Source organism: Gadus chalcogrammus, chromosome 7 (assembly GCF_026213295.1).
Source record: "Gadus chalcogrammus isolate NIFS_2021 chromosome 7, NIFS_Gcha_1.0, whole genome shotgun sequence".
In the NCBI taxonomy this organism is placed as follows: domain Eukaryota; kingdom Metazoa; phylum Chordata; class Actinopteri; order Gadiformes; family Gadidae; genus Gadus; species Gadus chalcogrammus.
The window spans coordinates 26,294,381-26,313,099 of NC_079418.1; the positions used below are offsets into that span (position 1 = coordinate 26,294,381).

Consider the following 18,719-nt stretch of genomic DNA (forward strand, 5'->3'; position numbering starts at 1 on the left):
AGAAACGCATGCATATACAATCTGAATCTCATTAACACAAGAGAAATGTAACTATCTTAAATCTTTAAATGCAGTCACGCCTCACACCCACGTTGGTCATGGGCAAGAATGCAGCAATGTTCTGATTGGTTTTAAGCAGCAAGAACGAAGAGTCCAGCCCTCTTCTCAGCCCATGCTTTTGTTATTGTCTTTTTGCTATGTGGCTAGCTGTGCTTTTGTAATGCACGGCGTTTACATGGTAGCTTGAACAAGACTGTAAGTTCGGTAAGTGTGATCATTATTCTACCGTTTAATTTATTTGTGTGCCTATGCTGAATGTATGTAGGCCTACACGGGAACCTATACCAAACCGTTTCAGAGCATGTCCTTTGGTGCTTGTCCTGCAAAACCATTCGTCTTAAAAAGCCTTTTACCAGAACGGCGGGATAAATGTTATTCAGGCGTAACAATAGTTAATTACTGAACTACGAGTTGTATAGTTTACCATCATGGTAAACTTTAAATCGTAGATTGCTTGTCTGCTTTCAAATCTCTAGTTTTTATTTCAGTCTTCTATCTATGCTGCTTTCAACGCGAATCAGAACCTGGTGCACTAACGTTACGGGAGACACTACCGGACACACCAGAGTGCTAAATTAGGTTTTGGAGCCTTGTGGATTATACGGTTAGAAATGGCGAATTTCAGTACATAGTTGTTTACTTTGTCCCTCGACTCAAATTGATCTCTAACCGCATATGTAAAGATTTCCAAACTTTAACTAAACATGACCATCTCACCCTCGATGAGAGATTCGAGATGCATCGTACACAGCTCTCTCCCGTAGCACCTAGCTTTCCCATTTGTCTCCTTGGGCATAGCTACACCACGCTAAGTCGTGGAAGAACAGTCAGGCTAGTCACTGTAATTGTTAGCTACATTAGCCTATTCAGCAAACCAGCCGTAAAAAAAAAACAGTAGTAACAGAGTAGAATATGAATAAATAATGATCGAAGTCTATGAGTTGTTGTTAAATGATTGGAACGAAGTGTACCTACTGAATAAAAAATAACTGCTTATTTCTTGGTAAGAATGAAAATAGAATGAGACAAGTGAGCACAAACTTTTTTCGCCTCATGTGTTTACTATAGGGCCTACCTTGGTTTGACAACGATACAGATATGGGGGCTGTTGAACACTTGTTTGGGATATGATGGAAGTAAATTCATTGCCCACTGCCCAATTTTGTAACTAAACCAATTTATTAAAACATGGACACTTTTTTTTAAATTTGTGAATTAAACGCTTTGAAAATAATCCATTGGTTTATAAGTGTTTCCCACAGCTGTCTATAGACAAATTTACTTTCACAATAAGACAACAATGCAGACTTCTGTTAATGTCAGTATCTGCATTCAATTTGACGTGTTTTAAACAGCCCAATCTACTATAATATAGGCTAATACAACATACCTACATACTGCTAGCTAACTCTGGAACTCTTCGTTTCAGGAGTCGTAGCAGCGAGCGACTCTGGTGGGGTAACCGCATCCTCTGTGCCAGGGTGATATATATATATTCTTTGACGGATCATTAATAATGTGAAATGTATGATTTATGTAGGTGGTTAGAGGCTGGTTAATGTAGCTTCAACTGAGTCATTCCAAAAACATTCTATTGACATCCCTTATCCTCTCTCATCAGAGACTCTGAAACTGCTACTTGGATCCGTGGTGTGGACCAGAAGAGGCCTGCAGGTGAAGCTGGTGCCATGCTGGTGACTGCACAAGTCCGCCAGTTACTGTTTCAGCCAAGAAATCTGTACCATGGATGAGGATGCCCTTTTACTCGGAAAAAGACATTCGTAGATCATATCTTCCGTTTGGATGGAGTCATGCTCCATGCAGTGACAGTGGATTGTCTAGTACTAAAACTTGGAACTGTAGCTGACTGGACGGTCTACTGGCAAGACTTGTACGAGACCAAAAACTTTTCTTAATTTGTAACAAGTTGGGTCTTTTAAACAGCCAAAATGAACTGCACAGATAGTGAGTATATTTGGCAGTCTCGTATTCACAGTGGATTTAATTATAGGCGAAAACCAGGTCCCTTCCAAGATGCTGCTGCAATTGGACTGGATTTCAACGTGGCTTGCAAAAGGAAGACCAAACTGGATTTGAGTTTGCTAACAAATGGAGTGGTACTGGACATCTATGACTTTAGTAAAGCATCGGTAGGGTCGGTTAAGTACTTGTTGTCCGACATCCTGGAGTATAATTTCGACACCGGCATGGACAACGATAAACAGCGCTTTTTGTTTACAAACCGCTTATTCACAAAAATTGGGTTGCTGAAAAAATATTCCCAACAGGACGAAGTGTTTTTGCTTCCTGACCCGAATACTTTTAATCTATCTGGTGTGTCAGAGGTCCAGAGTCGTCCTTACACCAATTTGAGCGAGTTCTTGGTCAAATCTACACCAATCTGCCATGAAAGGATTCATGAAGATGAAGCCGCCACAGCATTTGACCATGTTGACCAGGATGGTGAAACTGAGCATGTAGATGAGGCAACAAAATGCACAGTGGTAAAGGGTTTGTACCCACTCTGTGATGCCATTGGTCTGGATCTGTACATTAGACCCATAAACACGCCCAAGCAGAAACTAGACCCAAGATTTTTAACCAACAAAGTCATTTTTGAAGTGCTCAAATTTGTTAAAGAGGTGTGCGGAACACAACGTCAGACCTTCTCAGACGTGCTCAATCATAATTTTGATCTCAGCGCTTATGAAAATTGCATCTGGGGAAAAATTATAAAGATCAGAAATGGCAGAAATGACCTAATTCAGCGTGATGCCAAACAGGCTTTCAGAAAGAAGCCTTGCATCTTTGTCCAAAGAAAATCTCGGAAAAGAGGATGGAAAAGAAGATGGGTCAATGACTATGACAGCCAAGCCTTAGCATCACTTACAAAGCATGGCAAAAGGAAGCGAAAGCCCAAGTATGATGATGTGTTTTGTGACTTCGGACACCTGCGACATGATGATCAGAAATTCTTTGCAACAAGCTACGAAGACATGGATGCCATGCAGGAATCGCAGACCGGAGAACAGTCATACACTTTCTCCGATCCAGTGCATGATCATGGCATAGAGGTGCCCAGTGAAAAGCTTAGACTCTGGAGGCGACGGACAGCGCGCAGTAAACAGATCCTCACTTCGTGGTTCAAACACAAAAAGACACATTGGGACTTTAACATCGGCACTGGTGTGAAGTTAAATACTGATCTGCAACTACTAACTGATGACATCTTGGAGGACATGTTTAAATTTGCTTGTCATATGCGCAGAACTCAATCGAAATTCCAGCTTGAGATTTATCAAAACAACTTCAGGCTTAACCCACTGGATTCAGTGCAGACAAGGTTCAAGTGGCATGTCACCACAAAAGTAAAAGATCTTGAAAGCCGTCGCCGTGAAAAATTGGCAGATCTTTTAAATTCTGTTGTTAATTTTCCGGGGTCTTACCGCATGGTTGATATCGTCAGCTCCTCAACCGCAGCTGAAACAGTTAATCAATCCTCAGCAACATTTCTTGAACCGTCCATGGAGGACTACCCCTTCTGTTTGCAGATGGGGGTAAACCTTTGGGCAGTGAAAGAGCGGCCTTTGAATGAGAGACTGGATTTGGGTCTCCTGACCAATGGGGTTCTGCTAGAAGTGAGTAGCTTTGTCGGGAAGCTGTGTGGCAATGTCTGGGAGGTCATGTTTGATGTTCTTGAGCACAATTTCGACCTCAACCCTCAAGGTGGAGAAATCGCGCAAGCGCTTCAGAACTGGTACTTCAGAACTGGTACATTTGCAGAACTTAACATGTGCATTGCTAAGATTGTTCAAGCGAATAAAAGCTGCACCAAAGAAAGACTTTTCAACCAGGTCATACAGAAGGACTTGGCTGAGGAGTTTAAACAAGGAACTTTCCATTGTGACCCCTATCCCCTATGTAAAGAGTTGGGGATAAACCTTGAAATGGATTCAAAGTGGGAAGCCAGAGCAAAATTGGACTTGCAAGTGTTGACCAGGGCGGTCATCTATGAGGTACACAGATATGTGGTGGAAAACCCTCAGAAGGATAATTATGTTCCTATGCTGTACAAGATCTTGGAAGACAACTTTGACCTTAGCTCCCAGCTTCACCGGCGCTGCAATTTTGCACTTGCAATCGCATCCCAAGTGAAAGCCATGGCTGGGAACTTTAGAGGTTCAACCCGGAAGGGAGACTATCCAAACAAGGTGTTTGAGTTACCTTTTGAATTCCCAATCAGTGGGCAGGTTCTCTTAAAAGAAGAGCCGGAAGATGGATACTGTGATTTGGATGATGATAATGACGATATTGAGTTTGTCTGCCAATTTATCCCTGTTGATATTGAGGTAAAACTGGATTAGGATTATCGTTTTTGGTAAGCATGTGGTTTGCAGTTTATATCATTTCGAAAGGAGTACAATACCTTTATTTGTATTCCACAGATTGTACCAAAGGGAAAAATATTTGATAACCTTTAGCTCTTTAGTCAAAAGAACAATGCTGTCAATTACCATGTTAGAGGAATTTTTTGTGTGAAGTGATATGTTTTCATGTTTGCCTCCTCCTAGCACCATATCTCAATTGTAAGTTATGTTGTAGGAAATGGATGTTAAAATGGATCATGTGTGTAATGTAAAAAGTTTTGAATGTAAAATTAAAACTGACATTTTCTTATTTTGGTCGGACCATCTAATAAAACACATTCTGCAGGATTTAAGCTTTTATGTAGAGCCCAATACAAAGTCAATACAAGTATTGATTTTTTTCCTTGTATTTATCAGTGATTCACAAATAAGGGTACTTGAGTGTCTTTCAGTGGCTTGGCCGGTGAATTTAGCTATATTGATGCTTCAGGTAAACGGAGACAGCATCAGAAAACGGCATATGGGAATGGAATCTGAAGTATAGCACTGGCTTATTCCTATGACCTGATTAAAAAAAGAAAGCTACAGCCAACTTTAATATTGAGTAAGACGTTTGAATAATTTTTTAACTGACCTAGATCAGCTGATTTATGTGTATTAGTAGGATAATTTAATTGAATGGTTTAGTGAAGAGTTCTTTATCAGCAGTCAAGAACATTGCTGATTGATTAGGCTAAATTCCTTGTTACTCCAATTGCAAATTAAATATACTTAACATTTGGATCAAGATTGTTGCCCATTGTCAAAGAAGACTACTAGGATAGGCTCTTGTTGTTGCATGCTGATACTACAGAAAGGAAAATTTTATTCTATATAAATTGAAAATGTTTGAATATTTAACACCTTAATCAATAGCCTAGCATATAGGGCCTGATGCTTGAAGAGATAATAATCCATTTTTGCTTTAATAACATGATAATCCTGAAATATATAAATAAAACATAAAGGCTACATATTTAAGGGGAAGAAAAATAAAAAGTTATTGAAATTCTTTGAAATACTTTGTTAGAGTTAAGCAAGGGTCAAGGGTTAAGCAAGGCCTACAATAGTTTCTAGTTGGCAATTCACTCTTGCACCCCCGATCGCTGACTACAGCACAGGTGCTCATCCAGGAGTAATCGTAGTATGGCGTTGTATAGTATAGTATAGTAGCCTAGTAGTTAAATAGTTAAGATCAACATGGCATTAAGAGGGGTTGGAACTATACACATGCATCGGCGATACCTGGTGCATTTGTATTTGCCGTCCCAAACATGGTATCAATAACACGTTCTTACCACTAGATGGTGGAAGAGTTTAATTTGTGGAGGAAGTGCGCTTCGACTATACATTAGTAAACAATATTGACAGAAACGATACACCTTTCAATAAGATACCCATGTGGAAAATGTCCACTATAGTTGTGATAAATGAATACAATCAATAATATTCTCACAATGCCAAATGCATTCCTTCAAGCAGTCAATTCTTCAAAGATGTCGGGTTAAAAAAACGGGTTTAACCATGAAGTGCATGGAAATGCAAATAACAAAAAAAAGCAGGGATCTCAATTCTTTATGCAAAGATGACATGGTTGCATTAACCAGAGGATTGGTGGATTGATCCTCGTGGTACTACCAAACATTGTGTAAGGTTTCCTTGGGCAGGGGGCTTGAGGGCTAACAGCCTGTAAAAAGCCTGTGTAAATGATGTGCTTAATTAATGTGTAAAACACACTAGATAAACAGGCCTATACTAAATGTAAAGGCTCATATCTGTCAAAGTTCTTTCTCTCTCAGCGAGAAATCATTTCACATTGGAGAAAGTATCAAATCGCTCACTCCCCCCCCCACCACCAAAACAGCCCCCGCAGCCCCAAAACACACCCACACATTAGTCCTAAGGCGCTGAGTCCCTTGAGTGCCTCATCTGGGCTGGCATATGGACACACACACACACACACACACACACACACACACACACACACACACACACACACACACACACACACACACACACACTGCACCCCTGCACAGAATCGTGTTTAACCTCTTTCCTCCACACAAACTCTTTCAAGAAAACAGGCCCAGCAGGAAAAAATCCCATCGGGCATCTCTCCCTATCTGGAGTGTGTTCAGATGTTGACATTCAAACACCTTTCTCATCTGCTGGAGGGTCTAACATCTGACCATTTCTCATGACATGATTTAGTGCTGTCCGTGCCTCTGCAAGGACACACACCCACACACACACACACACACGCACACGCACACACACTCAATTTGATATCAACATACTGCTATGGAATTGTCTCTAAATGTGGATGAGCATCTTCACAGAATCTGTCCCTTCATCACCTCACTCTGAGGTACTGCAGATAACTGTCAATATATATCAACATTTTAATTTTGCTCACCTTTGGGACCACAAGTGACCAATGGGAGCTGGACCAATTAGCAGGAGAATTAGCCCCGCCAAGGTGATGGAAAAAAGGGAAGGCTTTCTCAGTCGTCGGAACGCACATCAAACTCACTCATGTATTTAAACATTGAATGTCCCACCATTATACATTTTTGTCAAACTAACAACCCAATCAGAAGGTTTTTCAATTGTAAAGTGACTTTTGGTTTATTTTCCTTTTAAGGGAGTGGTTCTCAACCCTTAGTGTATACAGGATCTTTTAGAAAATATTTGCTAAAGTCTATCATCGAGTATCTACAGTTCGTGTCCGCAGTCTCCTGTGACGCCATATGCATATCAAGGGACCCTAAGGTAGGAAACCACAGTTTTTAGTGAACATTCAGAGGTGAATAGAGAGCAGGGATCTACATACATGTTCAGATGCTATTGGCCTGATCAGCTTTCTGCCGAAGCAACACAGGGGGTGGGACTATGGTGGTTTCTTAGTACTCCAACCGAGGCTTTGCCATCATCACCAACTAAATTGTATTACATCCTTTGTTCAGCAGTCGACACTAGTGACCAATAGCTACTTGGTTGCATTACAGCTGCATTCAAACATTTTTTGAAGCCAGGGCAAATTGTGAATAAGGATAAGTCTGAAGTTCTCGTTTTGCCCCTTTGTTCCATTTAGTTGTTGATTTTTTGATTGCTTTTGTCTTCCCTTCCCCCCATTTATGTTCTTGTTCCCTGTCCCCTTCCGTCTTCTCCTGTTATATAAATCCCCCCTTCTTGTGTAGGCATCTTATGTAATGTTCAGGAGCTTAATTTCCCTCTATTGAGACAAGGGTCTCTGTGCTTCTCTCTGTATTGGCAAGTACAGTGAGAGAATGAGAGAATGTGCGGGTTGAGTGTGGTGACAGATATAGAGAGAGGGAGTCTAATACCCCCCCCGACACACACACATACACAGACAGACACACGAACACAAACATCAAACATTCACACACACACATATTCACACACACACACACACACACACACACACACACACACACACACACACACACACACACACACACACACACACACACACACACACACACACACACACACACACACACACACACACGTATTCACACACACACACACACACACACACACACACACACACACACACACACACACACACACACACACACACACACACACACACACACACACATATACTCACACACACATTTATTCACACACACAAACACACACACACGCACACACACACACACTAAACTCGTGCAATTTCCTCTTTGTCCTAGTTTACGAAAGCTACAACACACATTAAGCCATGGTTTAGCCGTTTATTTTATTATTTGTTTTTCTTATTTTCCTAAGAAGAGATGGCTACTGAAGGGAGATGGGAGACAAAGGCGACCCATGCATGTCCTTTGCCACCTGAGATCCAGATAAATTGTGTTTCCATCCTGTGTAAAATTAAGTGAAACCGAGTTGCTATCTTGTGGGGAAGGAAATATAACTCCTCTTGACAATTGTGATAGCTCAATACTTGGCTGAATGCTTCCAAAGGATGAATGATTTATTGTCATTCTTCAATTAATGATGGCTTATTCACTCCATAATTACACTTTATTTAAGAATATGCCGATACCACTTTAGAACAACTGTAAAGTTTCTGACTAGAGCAAGTACTGGTGAAAGCTAGGTTCCCCACAGGTCCCACCCATGCTAAGAACGTATCCAGTCATCGTAAAGACTCTTGTATTACGTTATTAAAACACATTTAAAAAAAAAAGCAGGATTGTACATTTGTATTTTGTGGAGAAACCATAGAATGAAGCACACATAGAAGGAACCAACTTTGTGTTACCTGCTTTACGTGTGTGTGTGTGTGTGTGTGTGTGTGTGTGTGTGTGTGTGTGTGTGTGTGTGTGTGTGTGTGTGTGTGTGTGTGTGTGTGTGTGTGTGTGTGTGTGTGTGTGTGCTGATCAGTGTTGGGATGGAGAATGTCCCTCCGTCTCTCTCTGTGTATCAGGGGTCTTGACAGATGGGGCGTGCAAACCAACTTCACCAGGGAAGCGAGAGAGCTACCCCTCCCGAGAGACATGTTTCTACCATTCCCCACGCTCACAGGCACACACACACACACACACACACACACACACACACACACACACACACACACACACACACACACACACACACACACACACACACACACACACACACACACACACACACACTCGCACACATATCAGATGTTATGATTCACCAAGTTATAGCCCATTTTAAGGGTGAATTGCTCCCAGCTGCCCCCACTGGAGAGCGAGGTGAAACAGGTCAGAACTAGGTTCAGGGTGAGTTGAGTGCTCGATAGAGCGAGGTGAAACAGGTCAGAGCTAGGTTCAGGGTGAGTTGAGTGCTCGATAGAGCGAGGTGAAACAGGTCAGAGCTAGGTTCAGGGTGAGTGCTCGATAGAGGAGCGAGGACATGCACGGATGCTGCTGATGTTTCACTCCTCTTTTTCCACTCCCAAATTCAGACGGATTATACGGAGAGGTTTATGAACACACCCGTCTCCCTGTATGTCTGCATGGTGTGTGAGTGTGTGCGTAGGGGGGGGATTTATTGGTTGGAAGATGGGATGGAAGTGAGTGACATTTCCTGAGATATGGAAGAGAGAGGTTTAGAAGAGAAGCACAATATCTTCATATTGGAATAAAGGCCTATATATCTTTATATGTACTGTATGTCTGTTTATATATATATATATATATATATATATATATATATATATATAAAGTATCCTATATTTATATAAATAAATATTAATCTAAATACTTATATATATACTCATACTTATATAAGTATATGTATACTATTTATATATATATAGTAATATAAACATATCTATAAACATATATCTATATATATATATATATATATATATATACATATATATGCAATATATATATTTGTATGTGTGTGTGTGTTTGTGTTGAGGAGGAAACACAAAGAAGACAGGACCAGTAAGAGGAGATAGAGGCAACAGAGTATACAATAGAAAAGTACGAGTAAAGCCTTTTGCTGACTGGAAGGTACAGATTGAATGAATGATAGATGGCGGGGGAGGGAGAGGTGGAGGGGCGGAGGGAGTGAGGGACTATAGAGAGGTGGAGGGGAGAGGTGGAGGGGAGAGGTGGAGGGGAGAGGTGGAGGTGTGTGTTTCTGCTGAGTTCTTCTCCGTTAAAGAGCTTAGTGAGCGTGCAGCAGGCTGGACAGAACCGATAACTGTTCCTGGCACCCAGGCCCCCACACACACACACACTCACACACACACACACACACACACACACACACACACACACACACACACACACACACACACACACACACACACTCACACACTCACACACACACACTCACACACACACACACACACACACACACACACACACACACACACACACACACACACACACACACACACACACACTCACACACTCACACACACACTCACACACACACACACACACACACACACACACACACACACACACACACACACACACACACACACTCATCTTACACATAATCACAACCAAACACAGACACAAACTCAGCTTCTCCACTCACACAGAATCCCACACACAGACACATGCGACTAATCCTCACACGCACAAATCACACACAAATGCACACATACTCGTGCACATGCACAAACAGCTTTTACTCCTCTTAAACACACACACACACACACACACACACACACACACACACACACACACACACACACACACACACACACACACACACACACACACACACACAGACATCCACGCAAGCACTAGGCATTACATAGTCAAACAATGCACCATATATACAAGTGCACCGTGAAATCCACGCTGAAATCCAACTTGTGTGTGGAAAACATACACAAGAACACACACATACATACAATACATGTGTGTGGTTCATACAATCACAAGGATTACGATGAAAAATGTATCCAAGCACAGTCGTTGCAGTGAATACTCCTTTATATTTCACCAGATTATTATGATTACCCAGTTATCATTCACTCAACACATTGACAAGGACAGACATGGCCAGTGTGAGACCGAGTATTCAAACACCCAAAACGATACAAAGCCTGTACTGATGAACCATGTTTAATTTATTTTAGAATCATCCAAATCTGAAAAGAAAAACATCAATCACATGAACATAAGACATTTGATACACACAGAATAGGATTCCAAGTTTCAAGCGGGACCCATTTCTCAGTATTCTTTCCCTGCAGATGACGCATGCTGTGTATTACCATAGCGTATGATCATCAGGCCGGCCGCGTTCATCTCTATGTTCAGTACTTTCTCTTGTTCAACTCCCTCACCACTATACTGCGTGCCTTAGCATCTTGGTTACTAGCTCCGTGTACCTTCACGTCGTAATCTGTATCAGCGTGCCATCGAACACGTGTGTCATCCATCCCATTCGCCTGGCTGTTCCTGAAGGCGGCCCACATCGGGGTATTATTTTCCCACACGGCTGGAGGCTCGACGCTGAAGAGGGCAGACATGGCTGGACTCACGGACCCCGCTCTCCGGAGGTTAACTGAAGGCCAATAAGCAAATCCAACGTGAGGGCCAGTAGCACAAAAAAAACAAAACAGCATCTCTTATCTGGCTTGGGGGGGGAGTGAGGGAGAGAGGGGGTGGGGGCGGGGGGGGGGGGGGGGGAGCAGGACGATGGAGTTGGGAGGGTTGTTATGTGGGGGTGGGGTAGGGTTGGCAGGGTGAACGGTTCATGGAGCACATGGTGAACAACATCAGCAGGAGAAAGCTGGTAGCCTCAGGCCTGAGAGAGCGCGCACGAGAGAGAAAAGGATAAAAGAACAGCAGAGCATTGGAAGAGGTTGAGTAGTGGGTGCGGTGGGGGGGGATGGGGATGGGGAAACGCAAGAGCATGGGGAAAAGATGGATGAGAGCAGACAGAACGGCGGGAGAGTGAAGGGAGAAGCAGCAGAGAGGTCCGGCCGGGCTCCTCAGCTCGTTCCTCCACACGTGTCTGACTGCAGGCTAAAGAGAGGAAGGCGTTGGGGGAGATGGACAGAAGGGATAGGAGGTAGCCTGCGCAGACCACGGAGAAGAGATGAGGTGAGGGGAAGGAAGAAAAGAGAGGTTATCAAGAGTGTATCAGCTAGGGGATGGAATGTAAAGCAAGACGTGCCTTTCCAGATCTTATCGCCTGGGACAGGCTGCTTTGATCGAGAAAGAGAGTGAGAGAGAGAGAGAGAGAGAGAGAGAGAGAGAGAGAGAGAGAGAGAGAGAGAGAGAGAGAGAGAGAGAGAGAGAGAGAGAGAGAGAGGGGGTTGTTTCACTTATTCCCTATATTCTAACATGCTGAAGCTCCCTTCTGTGATTGATACTTACGATGCAGGTAGCTTATTTTGTGTAGTCGCTAATACACAATAATCAATACACAATAACGATTTGTGACGGCCACGTAACTAACGTTATGGTTAGTCGTAGCGTAGCTGGACCCGCAGTAACTGGTTTGATGCGTCCTTGGTCACATTGGAAGAGGCTGAATGCATACAGTTCTTTACTGCTTGCACATATGGTTTAACTCTTTATTCTTGAGGTTCGATTTTTTAACCATTAATGGTAAAAGTTCGAGTTCATATAAGTCTGAACACTTTAAGGACATGTTTGGACAGAAACTCTTTGGTTGACCTTTCTATCACCTGCAGGGATTCTAACTGCTTGCCTGCCTGCTGCTTGATTGCCTGCTATAATGTTTGCTGGACGGCCTGCTGTTTAACCTCCTGCCTGCCTGCTTGTCTATCTTTCCGACTTTCTGCCTAACACCTGGATCAAATAGGAATTGCTTTTTTATTAAAGAAAAAAAAGAAAGCTGAAAGATATAAGTTGCCTAAGTCCCAATGGCTGTGCATGAAATCATTCAGTCCTTCAAATAGTGTTTCATAGTGTTGAAATGTGAACTCTAGTACACTGCTTCTAACCATAATGCACCATCATTCAACAACTGATGCATATTTCCTTATTGTATTCGACGAAGCAGCATTTTTATGTATCTCGTACAAGTCATAGCAATAGATTTCTGGTGCATGAAGTGTCTGAATTCCCCCTATTCTCTGCCTGACTTGTTTCCTAAATGTACCATATAGTGTTCCCTATATAGTGTTATATTAGTGAACAAGTGATCGATTTCAGACGTTGCCAATGCCTCTCATTGCTAGTTTAGAACCTTTTTTTTTATTTTCTTTTTTTTCATCTTCCCAGCCTCCTTATCCGTGGAAATACAGCGTTAGAGCCAAATCCTACTGGCCAAATTCCTGGGCAGCATCCTGAATGCAGTGAAGTGTTACATTAGTCGCTATAAGCGCTGCATTCCATCCGAATGGACAGATCATATGCAGTGGACACCAACAAGGGGAGTCTTGTGAGTCATTTGGCGATATAAGAAGATTGGATGCAACGTCTGCCGTCTCAGCCATCCTCTGATTGGCTGGCAGTGCCAGATCATCCACTTGGTCTGAAATGGAGGGATATACAGTGTGGAAATGCCATCATTTGACGCGTTGAAAGTCCTTCTGTAGGAAAACTGAAGTGTAAGTGTTCATTTAAGAGCCCATTCAAAAAAGTTTAATATTTCAGAATACCATGCTTCATTGTTCATCATCCTCATCGTTATCCGCTTATCCGGGGTCGGTCGCGGGGGGAGCAGCTCAAGCAGGGGGCCCCAGACTTCCCTTTCCCGGGCCACATTGACCAGCTCTGACGGGGGGATCCCGAGGCGTTCCCAGGCCAGTGTTGAGATATAATCTCTCCACCTAGTCCTGGGTCTTCCCCGAGGTCTCCTCCCCACTGGACGTGCCTGAAACACCTCCCAAGGAAGGCGCCCAGTGGGCATCCTTACCAGATGCCCGAACCACCTCAGCTGACTCCTTTCTAAGTAAAGGAGCAGCGGCTCTAATCCGAGTTCCTCACGGATGGCTGAGCTTCTCACCCTATCCCTAAGGGAGACTTCATTGTTGTTAAGGTAATTTAGATAAATAATAATTGGTTATTAGAAGCTAACTTTTTCAGCAAATCTTTAATATGTACTGCAGTACATGTTTCAGTAATAACGGCTTCTAGTATACTTACATTAGTAATGTGTGGATACTATCCAGAACACTATCAAGTGCACACAACATTTTTGTAAACAGCTTTTATTTCGAACATATTACTTTACTTTATTTTTATCATTATTTTACTTGATTTTGATTGGGTTTCATTACATTCCCATTTTCCCAATAACTGAAAACGTTGAATCAATACTAATGCGATAACAGAATGCATAATTTCATTTAAAAAGTCAAAACATAATGTATTGAGGGACGCACTGGATGTTTTTGATAGTTTATTGAGTGCATTTTGGAATATTCTTGAATCTTGCGGTACTAATTACTTAAACAGCTAGATTATTACTGAACCTGTGTGTGTGTGTGTGTGTGCGTGCATGTGTGTGTACATGCGTGTGTGCGTGCATCTCCGTGCATAGAGGCATGGACACACTCAATTCTCTTTTCTGACATTTTTAGGTCACTCAGCATTTGGAACAATAAAAGGGCTCCTCGTTTTCTGAGCACATTTCACTTCATCTTCCCCACACTTCCTTCTCTCTGTTTTCTCTCTGTCATCCCTGTAGCAGACAGAGATAGACGAGGGTTGGGTGGGGGGAAAAGATGCCACCCACACACACACAGATTTTGAAAGCATCATTGTGAGATGTTTTGCAGGGGCTTCACAGCTATCTATTTCCTGATACAGCAGATTCGGGAACATGGAAAATGCTTATGTACCTATGTCTATATATTTTATTATTTTAGTATTTTCTGTGTTGTCCTTGACAAAGCGTAGAGTGTGGAATGTGTCAATCAAACCAAGTTAGCTGCTTGCTGCAACATTTCAAAAAACATTACGTAGGCGTAGCAGAAAATACTTTGGTAGCTAAAGGCAGGACTTCATCAAATCAGAAGCGATCCCTTTTTAGAAATTCAGTGTTGCAATGAAGTATGAAAAATGCATTAACGTTAGCATGTAACACAAGCTTCATTAACACCTAATTTACTGACAATGTAGACATAACAATGGATACATGCACATGTTTTGTGGTAACTGTTCTAATCTTTTTGATTTACAAATCAAAATCAAAATTTAGTCTTTGGTCCCAAGATGTAACGTGATATACAATGTATCCAAAAATTGGTTCATACTTCCTTAAATGTCAGCCACCAAGAGTGCAATTTATATGGATAGATATTTGGATTTGTATGCAGTTGAGTCAAATCCATACAGACAATATAAAGGACATCCATGTAGACAATTTAAAGGGAATCTATGTAGACAATATAAAGGAAATCCGCTATGTTATTGTGTAGTTCACTTTAGCATCCACAAACACACACACACACACACACACACACACACACACACACACACACACACACACACACACACACACACACACACACACACACACACACACACACACACACACACACACACACACACACACACACACAAACTATATTCACTATATCAAGAGTGTGGTTTACTTTAACACGCACACACCACACAATGTTGGTTTATTTATCTGTGTTGCTGACGCTGCAGGAGTCAGAGGTCTTAGTTAAGATAAGGTGTTTTGAGTATCCTCTTATAAGGATACTCAAAACACACTTACACCGCAACTTTCTTTTCCATGTCGCGGTTCAATATGGACTTCAGAGAATCAAGTCCCTTGCCTCAATTCTTCTCAACCATGGCCGAGATAACCCCCACTACGAGTCTTTACTTGTTGTGGAAGTACCAGAGACGTCAGACGCAGTCTTTATGATTCATAATATCATCCGAGGCGCACATAGCTTTTGGCCGTGATATTAGATATAATATTATAATACCTATATATTATATTATATAACATTACTATTATATTATATTATATAGATATAGAGCTCCCGGAGTCCGCACACAATCACTTCTCCTCCATGCTGTTGTTCACTCTGACAGTTCATTGGTCAATGGGCAGCAGCTCATTTGCATTAAAGCTACAGACACCGGAAACAGCGCATTCTGAAGGGACTGAAACAGAGGGGAATAGTGGTAGGCGAGATTTTTTTTCCCTAAAAGCTATTTGCAGCAAACAGCTTCAAAAACCTTTTTTCTGGAAATCACATACTATGTTTGCTTGTTGGGAAAACACCAAAATATGTCTCCTTTAAATGTTCGGTTGTGAGAATAACTGTTTTAGTGTTGACTGCACTTGTATCTGTGTGAGACAATTTTGATTGAATTCCTATCCTGGCTCATTTCTGACAAATCAGGGCTACTCTTCGTATGCAACACTTTTCTATTGCTGAGAGACTTTAACTTGGTGGTTTAGTTTCTTAGTCATGTCTGTTGTGATCCCTCTCTTTAACACCCTATCCTCTTATAAGGATATTAAAAAATATATATTTCCTCTGCGCTTTGGCCTACCGTCCACAGGAAAGAACATTTTCAAGGTCTGGGATTTCGTCCTTGCTGGTTGCTCTCAGACTGTCCACCAGACGGACGGACCAATCGGAGACTGCAGGCTACCCGGAGATGACATGCAAGGTGCCTTGAGCCTCAGCTGTCAACCACATGCACTAATCCCATTTCAACACGTGTAACTACCACATTAGAATCTGCAACAGATACACTTATTTAAAGTGTTGGCTTGTATTCAGCAGTTATATATATATTATATATATATATATAAATATATTATTACGGTAATGAAACACTTTTTGATCAGAGAAAAAGATGTGGGCCCTGTTTTTTGTTCTTCCAACCGGATCCGAAGAGGGTTGTATTTATTGCTCAGTTGGTGACATTACCTTACTCTGATTGGCTGAATGATTTGTCTTTCAAGGCATGGCTTCAAATCAAAAGTCTAGTCTGAACTGAACTTTTCTTCAGAAGGGATTTGTTCTCTCACCGGACATGTCCTTAACTCCCGAATCCTATAGGTGATAGTTTCTCTATCTAGCTCCCCCTCAGTGGGCAACACATGCCACTGGTCCTTGGGTACAAAATGAATGCTATGGATTCCAGGTATTTAGGTTGAACGCTGGGAGCAGTGTACAGGCCAGTGACCTATAAAACAAACATTACTATACCATGAGTCCAAATGGAAACAGAATGATAGGGCTGTTGAATCACATCACACAGTGATGAACCACAGAAGCCATCGGCTGCCTTGATCCAATCACAGCACAAACACACGCTCAGGCTTTGTTTAGCAGCTTAATCTACTCACCTTTCACTAGTTTTGACAACCACAGTAGTTTCAACAACTTTCTACCATGGTAATGGTTTGTGAAAGAGTGCCGCCTAAAACGGTGGCCCTGAACCGGCTCAGCCATCCTGCGAAGATGGCATTTATTGATTCCCAGACAGATGCATGCTGGGATTTTGTGGAAAAGATAATGGGTGGCGATGAATGGCACTCCAAGATTTTAAGAAGGGGTGGAAGTTAAAGCTGGACAGTCGGCACAGAGAGCTGTCGGAGTCAAAGTGAGCACTTTTACTGAGAACACTGTCTCGGAGTGGTTCTAACGTGTCCTTTGTGTGGATGGATTGAAGGGTTTTCTAGGAAGAACGATTATTTGATGACGTTGACGCTAAAAGGATAGGGTCATCAGGTGATGATGTTGACATAGTAGCCTCGATTTAGGGTAGCCTTGGAGTTATAAATCCACTCGGTTGTAACGTGAGCAATCACGATCCTTAGATAAAAACGTGCTCTTCCAACTTTGAGAAACTTCTGGACCACCTTGACATTAATTCTTGGTGTAGATCGTTCCAAGAATTAACGATTAATGAATCCAATCAACTATCTGTAGCTCTCAGAGCTAAGCTACCACGCTACCTAGCGTTTGTGAAAATTAACAGATTCAACAGACGAATCGTATTCCTTTGATTTGGAATGATAAAGGCAATATCAGGAAAGGGAAGATGGCTTTACCATTACCCTGAGATTCTTGAATCGGCCAAAAAGCTTTGGGGCCAGCCTGATCTGCACAGCGACATTAGATCGCTTTCAGATTCGGCCTGAGGAAGGCCAAATCTTAAGGGGCGTAATCTGAAGGGGCGTAACAGATCATAAGTATATATATTAAGTCCTAAATTTGAAATTGTTCGACTGGAGAATATCTGAAATAGGTAAAATTGCCCCTTTAATTGTCTCGGTCGCAATGGATATGGCTCGGCGACTTTCCACACATCCATCTGGAGTACCTTGACCACTTAGCTCCACGTATTGGGCCTGGTGCAAAATCGGGGGGCAACAGAGAGACAGAAATGGAAGCAGGCCATGTTTGTGTTGAGAATAACGCCATCGCTCTGATGGATCTGCACAACAAACAGATTTAACACCTGTCTCCAACCTTCGGTTCACAGCTCTTCTGCAGCTAAAGATGTGGATTCCACCAGCAAGACAAAGAAGATATGTCTAAAACCGTATGCTTAGTTTTATTGTACTGCACTGTATTTTTTATTCACCAGTCACTTGTATTATTAAGATTTGCATAGCACTTCATTGGAAAGTTTTGGGGTTAATTGCAGTACTTGAAAGCTTAATGCACCAAAGTCTCCTTAATCTCAGACTGAGCCAATGCACTCAGTGGTGCCCAACCTACCACCCAAACTTAGGCCAAAATAATGCATCTCTAGTTGAAAGGATAGCTTTCAGAATTTTCTCGTCTGGCTAGCCATTCTTTAGCAATGCACCCATTGACTT

General features: G+C 42.1%; 2 protein-coding genes across 6 annotated transcripts in view; both read left to right on the forward strand.

The window, feature by feature from the left end:
• LOC130385249 (glutamate receptor 4) overlaps nucleotides 1-18,719 on the forward strand; it is a 1,260,456-nt gene that overhangs the window by 1,140,019 nt on the left and 101,718 nt on the right. The window lies entirely within an intron of this gene.
• On the forward strand, nucleotides 122-5,975 carry LOC130385251 (uncharacterized). Of its 4 annotated transcripts, none has more exons than XM_056593672.1 (3): nucleotides 144-264; nucleotides 1,490-1,541; nucleotides 1,682-5,975. In XM_056593672.1, the coding sequence occupies exon 3, from the start codon at nucleotides 2,010-2,012 to the stop codon at nucleotides 4,422-4,424; it is 2,415 nt and encodes an 804-aa protein (XP_056449647.1). In that variant the 5' UTR covers nucleotides 144-264; nucleotides 1,490-1,541; nucleotides 1,682-2,009; the 3' UTR covers nucleotides 4,425-5,975. The 4 variants fall into 4 exon arrangements, 3 of the variants coding, with proteins under 3 accessions (XP_056449647.1, XP_056449648.1, XP_056449649.1); XM_056593673.1 differs by having other exon boundaries at nucleotides 146-255; XR_008895980.1 differs by lacking the exon at nucleotides 1,490-1,541 and having other exon boundaries at nucleotides 122-264.